Consider the following 9,295-nt stretch of genomic DNA (forward strand, 5'->3'; position numbering starts at 1 on the left):
TATATACATATATAGTTGTAGGTCATACACCACCTACACTTTTCTGTAGAGATATGACTGATTTCAGATATCCGTTGTGTTGTACTGAGGCAGTTCTTATGTTATATGTCTCCTCTCCATGTGGAAGGTGTCTCCCAAAAAAGAAACAGTAGGTTTCCTGTAGTGATCTGATAAACCCAACTGTGTGCCTGTAGTGAACCTGTGCTTTCAAGTCATTCGGTAGAAAAAAAATAAATAAAGATGAGAGTGCTCCTTTAGGCATACCAGGCTGCAGAACACAAATGTGATGTCACTGTGGAAAAGGCAATTCATTATCATATTTAGATGTAGAACAGAAGTCTTTTATACATAGACGAATTTGATCATTGAAAGTTGCCTGAGTGTGAGGATGTGCAAATGTCAGGGGTTTTGCAAGAAGGTAGCCATTTAAAAACCTCTGACATTTGCAATGTTAAGTTGAGCATCACTTTTTAGATCTCTGAATGTCTTTTCTGCTATATCAGGAAATTCAGCCATTAGCAGTTACTGTATGCTATCACACTAATTTGGTAAATATGAAAAAATACATGTTTTTAAAGAAAAAGTGAAAGCTTATATTTTTCTTCTTATTGTGAGTCTTGGTTCTGACTTTATTATGTAAACAATTTTTATCACCACGCAGAGTCTTTAATACATTTTTTACTACTTCTAAAAGTTTCTAATTGAATGATCATGATAAAATCTAGTTGACCAACACGAGGAGAACGCATCACCACCCAAATCATCCTTGTCTGTAGAAACTTCTTACTGGGCTCCAGCAACTTTGTTTTTTTGCTGGCTCTTAGTTCTTTTAGTGGACTCTAGTTATACTTCCCAATAAATTACTTAAAACAGTTTGACACCTAAATATAGAACTTTGAACCAATAATAAATAGCCTGTCTTTTTTTCTTCTATGCTAGAGTAAGACTCTGATATTTTTCTTGTTTTGAATATGTCTGTGTGAGGTAGTTCTTTAATATTGGAATAGTCCACATTTTGTGAATCTTCCCCAAACTTGTTTTTCTTAATGAAGTTGCGCTTTGCTTTATGTAGTTTTGTTTTTCTTAATGTAGTTGCGCTCTGCTTTATGTAGTTTTGTTTTTCTTAATGTAGTTGCGCTTTGCTTTATGTAGTTGTGCTTTTAGATTTGTAGTTGCAGTTTGCACTTCAGGGCCACTGTAGATTTTGCTTATCCCCCTTTTTTCTTCCACTCAATTTTGCTAAATTCTTCAATGCTGTCATTAACAGTGCGATTTCCACTAGCTGTAACACCAATATAAAAGAAAATAATATTTAGAATTACTCAACAAACAAATGGAACTTGAGCATCACTTTTTTAAAATGACTTACTAAAGTAAATTAATAATGACATACTAATTTATTGAGACGTTCTGGTTGACGTATAGGTACCTATAAGACAAACTGGTCAAAGCAACTTAGGTATAACTGTTTGCACAAACAGGGACATACTTCTGCTTAAAAACTGTATTTCCTAAAAATTTTTTTACCTAACTAACTTGTGTGAGTACCAGCTAGCCACAGTAAAACCCATTCTTTCCAGACAACATTTCGAAAAAGTGATCCATGCATTTGTGACCACACAGCTGGATTAATGTAACTCACTTTATACAGGGGTCAGTGATTTGTATATTTCCCATCTTCAGAGGGTTCAAAATGCTGCTGCACATCTTTTAACAGGTACATGAAAATTCGACCACATTTCCCCTATTTTAGTTTCCTTACGCTGGCTGCCAGTACATTTTAGGATTGATTTTTAAAAAATCTTATTTGTTTTTAAAACTCTTAATGGCCTTGCCCCTCCTTATCTGTCTGAGCTGTTACATACTTACACACCCTCCCGTTCCCTCAGGTCAGCTGATCAGTTGCTTCTGAGGGTCCCATAGACAAAATGCAAGCTTGTCTTATGCTCAAAGAGCATAAGACAGGCCTCTTCTCTTGCTCTTTTTAAGTCCCTTCTTAAGACTCATCTTTTTTCTTTGGCTTTTGGCACAATTTGAGAGGTTTCACTTTGTTTTATTCTGTTTGTATACTAATATGTATTTGATACTCAATCCTTTCTATTCTAAAATTGCATTGTATTTTATGAATGTGCGTAGCACTTTAGTCCTGTCCTGTCGGTGTATAAAGTGCTTCATAAATAAAGTTGGTATGGTATGGTAGCACCAACCTGGCCATTAAAGTAGATTTTGATTCTCCCATTCTGATTAATGTAACAGCTGCATGAACAGTAGACGATTTAGGTAAATGTTTTCCTATTGTGACTGTGAATCAACAAGTGGTATAATTTTGATTATGTGTCTGGCAGAAAGGAAAATTGGAAGCTTGGAAGGAAGCTTTACTGATGTTTAAGTCCAGTCTCATATGTTGCCAGTCATTTTTCCATTTTCTGAACTAAGAGCATTTTGACCATTGTTTACTGCAGGTAGTAGGACAGAGATCAACTGCTCAAATTTAATAAAATTTGGCTACTCTTGCAATGAGTGTTAATCAATAGACATGCTTTTAAAATAGAGTTTATTGTAAATCATATTATTACCCTTCAATGCAAATAGATAGATTCATAGATAGAGTTATGATCATCATTACTATTGCACCATTATTACATAATTTTTTCTATCATTTTATTTATTCATTGGTGTGTTATTTTACCTTTTTTCTTGAAACATAAAAAGCAAAACTTACTAACTGTGTGTTTAATGGGCTACTTGTGAAGGACTCAGTCTGTGCATGTTTAACATGAGGCTGAGCTGCTGAAGTCACGGCTCCCTCTACAGTTTGTACAGTGGAAAAATTTCCATCCTTTGCAGGAAAACAATCAAACCGGCTGTGTTGAACAGTCGGGAGGACACCACGGGAGATCACACACACGCAAACGCTCACTTCTTTTTGTGTGTCTGCAGCAACAGCGGGTACCTACATGCTTCTTTTATCAGACGAACAGGCAATTTGAGCTCTGATGGTTATTTTTGCTGTGGAGGAGGGAGGTTTTTCAATTTTCTGCAGACACGGAGAAAAAAAATATATTTTTTTTTACATACTGGAGGAGTGACGGCAACTTTCCCACTGCTCGGACTTAACAGTAATCAGAGGGCAAGGCGCGGAGAAAAGAAAGAGAGGGAGAGAGGGAGGAAAACGGGAGAGACAGAGCTGGACTTAACGATGCAAAGGGAGCAACATTCAGCAGAGTGTCCACGCACAGAAACACCTCGGAGTGTGGCGTCTGTGTAACAGAGAAGCAATGTTTGGTGCGGGGATGCGGTTCCCGCCGTGGTCCCTGCCCGCGGATGTTGCGGCTCGGTCGGGCTGCGCGTGGAGCCTGTGGGCGACTTTGATTGGACCGGACACGGACTGGGGCTGACTGATGTTTGTCCGACGAGAAAGATGCTACAGGGAGGAGATCAATAAGAGTTACCGGTACGCTTGGAGATGCCAATATTAACCGAGGATGGAGTGGGAAAAAAGCATGCATAAGGAATATATCTTGGACTGAAACAGATTATATTTTTTTTCCTCACTTCATGCAAAAACGGACCTTTACATTTTTTTTTTTTGGGGTACTCCACTTAAGTTATTCTTCTTTTAAATACTAACATTTATATTATCACAGTATATTTCAGTAACAAGGCAAATAACTTTATTCTGAAACCTTTTTTCTTTTTAAGGAAAAAATATCCACCAAAATGTGCTTGCTGATGCCATGAAACATGGCTTTTATGTGGGCAGCATTTACAGTTTTTTTACTCCAACTCTGCGGAGTGGGGACTGCTCTCTCAGGGGTCTTCAACACCACCGATAGAGATGTTTTCACAGATGACTCTCCACAGGTCACGCTCGAGCGGTGGAAGCTCCACTCTGCTGACTCGCATCCTAACCTGTATTTTAACCAGGCAGATGTCTTGCACTTGAGGCAAAGGTCCTCAACTACACACAGTCACATTTTTAAAGTCATCCGGGCAGCTGTGCTTACCATGCTTTCCAACCTCCCCTCTTATTTACCCCCTGCAAAACATGAGGAATTTACAAGCAAGTGGAATGAGATATATGGGAACAACTTGCCCCCTCTGGCTCTTTACTGCTTGCTTTGCCCTGAGGACTCAGCTGCCTTGCAGTTTCTTATAAAGTTTATGGATAGGATGGCCAGTTATCCCGACTGGAAAGTAACGAGCGCGCCAAATGATGAGGTCCCCACTGCACACTCTCTGACTGGGTTTGCCACTGCATATGACTTTATTTACTCTTACTTGGATGAAAGTAGGAAGGATGCTTACCTCAAGAAAATTCGTTCTGAAACAGAGGCACTGTATGAACTCTCTAAGTACAGAGCATGGGGAAAACAGTTTCTTCAAAACCATCAAACCACTAATATCTTGGCAATCCTAACTGGTGCAATAGTGGTGGGATCACATAATGATCCAGAGTCAATGATCTGGAAACAGGTGGCGGTGAACTACATGGAGAAAACCATGTTTCTTCTGAATCATATTGTTGATGGTTCTCTGGATGAGGGGGTTGCCTACGGAAGCTACACAGCCAAGTCCATCACGCAGTACGTCTTTTTAGCTCAGCGCCATTTTAACATCGACAACATGGAGAACAACTGGCTGCGTGGGCACTTCTGGTTTTACTATGCCACTCTGCTGCCAGGCTTCCAGAGGACAATTGGCATAGCAGACTCCAACTACAACTGGTTTTATGGACCAGAGAGTCAGCTGGCTTTCCTTGACACTTTTGTCATGAAGAATGGAACAGGAAATTGGCTGGCTCAGCAGATTCGAAAGCACAGACCCAAGGATGGACCCATGGGGCAGTCATCTGCCCAGCGCTGGGCAACACTTCACACAGAATACATCTGGTACAACTCACATCTGACACCTCAACATCCTCATGACTTTGGCAAAGCAAAGATGCACATTTTCTCCAACTGGGGAGTTGTTACGTATGGAGGTGGACTTCCTGCTGGCCAGAGTAATACTTTTGTTTCTTTTAAGTCTGGTCGGCTGGGTGGCCGTGCAGTCTATGACATTGTTCATGAAAAACCGTACTCCTGGGTAGATGGTTGGAACAGCTTTAACCCAGGCCACGAGCACCCAGACCAGAACTCTTTCACATTTGCTCCTAATGGGCAGGTGTTTGTATCTGAAGCACTTTATGGTCCCAAATACAGCTATCTCAACAATGTTTTGGTGTTTAGTCCATCTCCTACAAGCCAGTGTAACAGTCCATGGGAGGGTCAGTTAGGGGAGTGTGCGAAGTGGCTTCGCTGGACTGATGAGGGTGTGGGGGACACTAGAGGGGAGGTTATTGTTGCCTCTGAGCACAAGGATACTATATTTGTGAGTGGGGAAGCCGTATCAGCATATTCCCCAGCCATGAGATTAAAAAGTGTTTTCAGAGCTTTGGTTCTACTAAACTCTCAAACATTGGTGGTGCTGGATCATGTTGAGAAGTGGGCTGACTCTCCTGTGAGGTCTTTTAGTGCTTTTTTCCACAACCTAGACATTGATTTCAAATATGTTCCCTTTAAATTTATGAATAGATACAATGGTGCCATGATGGATGTGTGGGATGCTCACTATAAAATGTTTTGGTTTGACAGCGAGGGTCGCAGCCCTGAAACCAAAATACAAGAGGCTGAGCAGGCAGCAGAGTTTAAAAAGAGGTGGACACAGTATGTCAATGTCACCTTTCCAATGATTGGCACAGTCAGCAGAGTAGCATATGTGTTACATGGTCCATATGTTAAAGTCTCAAACTGTGCATTTATAGATAGCAGCAAAAATGGTGTTAGGCTATCTTTAACCATTAATAACACAGAGAAGATTGTTTCTATTGTTACAAACTATAGAGACATTGGAGCAAGGTTGTCTTATATAGGGTTTGGTGGTCACTGCAAAGTTGAGGATAGATATCAAATCATTAGATATGGCCTTGGGACGCAGCACATCCCTAAACAAATTATCAGTGATAACAAGCTCTTTGACATTGGATTTGCAGTCAACGTTGTTGCTGGGGTTGTTCTCTGTGTGGCAATTGGATTTTTGACCATGCAGAGAAAGTTTTATGTTTGCTTTAGCAGGCTGATGCGCTATGCCTTGATCTCTGTGCTTTTCCTCTGGATAGTTGAGCTGCTGTTTGTGACTAACAGCTGCGATCAGCTTCTTTGCGGAGTGAAGTGGAAATCTGGGGGGACCAGAAGTGAAGTAAGCAAACAAATCAGATTGTACGAGCAGCGCAGGCTCCCCCTCCCCAGTGTGCTCATAACGTCTCTTCCTGGATCAGGGTCAGAAATACTCAAGCACCTTTTCTATAATAACTCTGACTTTGTTTACCTAAGGGTTCCCACTGAACATGTGGACATTCCTGAGACTGAATTTGAATTCGACTCGCTGGTGGACACCTGTGAGTGGTCAAGGACAGATGCTGTGCATGGGCGGTTTAAGATCATTCAGGGCTGGCTGCATTCCCTTGTGCACAATACCAAACTGCACTTACAAAATATCCAGCTTGCAGAGGGCAGCAGGGTTAAACAGCCCCAGAGAGTGGGCCCCTCAAGGGACAGAAAAAAAAGATCCAGACGGAGAGAGCCTCCATCGGAGCTGAAAGGCAGGCTAAGGGCTAGCCTGGACAGGGACACAGAGTACATCAGGGAGATGAGAAGACACATTGCAGAGTACCCCAATGCTCGGGTGGTCCTCAATATGCGTAGTGGTAGCTGGACACTTAAAATACCCTTCATTCAGGAAGTGGTTGGTCCCTCCCTGAGGGCAGTTTATTTGGTCAGAGACCCTAGGGCATGGATTTATCTTATGGTTTATAATAGCAAACCTAGTCTTTACTCACTGAAAAACATTCCACAGCACCTTTCCTTGATATTCAAGGAGGATTCTGTAAGGGGAGGCTGCCCAGCGATTGCACCAGAGTTTAAAACAATCCAGTGGCTGCTGTCCCATTCAGAGACAAATCCTGTCCTGATCCTTGCTCATCTGTGGTTGGCTCACTCAGAGGCAGCACTTCGAGTTGCTGAGGGCCTTCCTGAGGATTCCTACCTGCGCGTTAGGTTTGAAGATGTTGTCAGCTTCCCCCAGGAGACAGCTGAGACAATACACACATTCCTGGGAGTGCCTGTGTCTCCCACAGCATTAAATCAACTGACATTCACCACCTCTACAAACTTGTATAACCTCATGTATGAAGGAGACATCTCACCAGCAAACATCAACATATGGAGGCAAAAAATGTCTCGAAAGGACATCAGACTCATTGAGGATATATGTGGAGGTGTAATGAAAAAGTTGGGTTATGCCAGATTTGGAAGTTAACTGCTGATCAATCTGTGTAGAGCTGTCATGTTTACTGTAGCTGCTGGTCAAATATATCTTCTCTTTTATTTTTGTTTGCACTGAAATTTAAGAAAGTGAGTTGCCTCTCTGTCTGTGTCCAAGTGATTTGCTAACAGTAGGGGTGTATTTTAGACTTGTGCAGATTGCGCCAACAGATGTCTTAGACTGAAGAATATTTTTATGTATAACAATAAGCGGAAGAGATCTTGTGCTTTACTCTTGCAGCTCATCCTTATTTGTAGCACTCCTTCATTAAGAAAGATTTTTTTTAACATTTACTCTCTAGCAAAAAGAATACCAGACGAGTCAAAGGTTATATACTGTTATGTTTGGAAAAGTTAAATCTGTGTTTCCACTTAATTGAGATTTATTATTATTTGTTGAAATTTTTATTTCTTTTAGAGGTGATCATTGACTGGTTTGATGGAGATCTGGTGCTGTGGGGAACTTCTTTTGCATGTGTTTTGGCGTATCTACGGTTTACATATATATATATATATATATATATATATATATATATATATATATATATATATATATATATATATATATACACACTGTAGTAATATCAATTTGATTTATTTGAACATTTAGAAGAACAGAAAAAATTACACTACACCAGATTTAAGGAAAAATTTACACTTATGACTATTTAGTCTGTAAATTATTTCGCAGACTTTTAATATTTAAATTTTACGGGTAGAAAGCCATTTGCTTTCTTAATTGTTACTTATTGAAAAGGTTTTGCTCTAGGAATATGAACAGACCAAAGGTATGACTAAAAAAACATCTGGAAAACATATTTACCATAAAGGAAGCTTTGGAAAAAAGATTGAAACCACAGTAACCCCTCATTCACACAGATTCCTCCACACATCCCTTGTTCTGTTGCAAATTGAAGCCTTTTTGGTCTGTGTGGTTAAATCCTACTGATTTTGTTACTCTGGGTTATGAAGAATGGCCCTAGTCTGTCATTTGTTAGATTTATGGATAAATTCTATTTGGGATGTATGACAAAATAAAATATGTCAATTTCTAAAAAAGCAGAAGAGGCACTCAGACATGGGAAAAATAAAGTAGATGTACTAAATTTCATAATGAGAGGCAAGGGATGCTTTCAGTGTGGACCCCATTTCTGTGTTTGTTGAATTAGAATTATTTATAAAGGATGGAACCAAACAAATTGAAAGACTAGAGGATTGAAAAGCAAGGCTGTTTCTAATTCTGACATCTTCATTAGTTAAAACATTTGCATTGTTCCACAGGAACATAAAGTTGGCCTTTTTTCATTATTTGAGGAATATTGTGTAATCTTTAACCTTGTTCAATATCTTTGCATATCAAAGTTAAAATTGATTAATTCAGGGGATAGTAACAAGGTGAAATATGTTGAATTTGGAAGAAATGTCCTTAGCAGTTAGAATAAAATTAAAAACAATGATTAACGAAAGTAAACAGACCAAAATATTGAGAGTGGTCTCTCAATGTTCTTTCTAGAGGTGAGCAGGTCCATGTTTGTGTCTGTTAGTAGAGGAAAGATGTACATGATTCATATTGTAATTTTGCTATTGGAACAATACATTTTAAGGTATGCATGAGTTAAAAAAATTAAATAAATCACGAATTACAAAGTTATATTTATTATGGAAAAATAATATGAATATGAAATGTCAATTATTAATTCCAAAATTGGTTCTAAATATAATCATAAAGAAATTAGGAAACAACTTTAAACAGAAGAGACATGGACAAGGATATACTTTTAATATGAAAATATATATAAAAAAATAAAATATTTTTTACTACCCACAAATACTCAAAATTTTACCCTAAAAAGATAACACTCTACCATAAAAATATTTAAATTTATTTAGAGTGATGATATTCATCTTTTTTTTTTCAGAATAAAAGATTA

The 9,295-nt window shown here is 39.0% G+C and overlaps 1 protein-coding gene across 1 annotated transcript; it reads left to right on the forward strand.

The window, feature by feature from the left end:
- The first annotated feature begins 2,862 nt into the window (after positions 1-2,862).
- dsel (dermatan sulfate epimerase-like) lies at positions 2,863-7,856 on the forward strand. Its single transcript, XM_015375775.1, has one exon. It carries the CDS (start codon positions 3,745-3,747, stop codon positions 7,357-7,359), a length of 3,615 nt encoding a protein of 1,204 aa, XP_015231261.1. The 5' UTR covers positions 2,863-3,744; the 3' UTR covers positions 7,360-7,856.
- The last annotated feature ends 1,439 nt before the right edge of the window (positions 7,857-9,295 follow it).

Source organism: Cyprinodon variegatus, unplaced genomic scaffold (assembly GCF_000732505.1).
Source record: "Cyprinodon variegatus isolate N-32 unplaced genomic scaffold, C_variegatus-1.0 Scaffold125, whole genome shotgun sequence".
Taxonomy (NCBI): domain Eukaryota; kingdom Metazoa; phylum Chordata; class Actinopteri; order Cyprinodontiformes; family Cyprinodontidae; genus Cyprinodon; species Cyprinodon variegatus.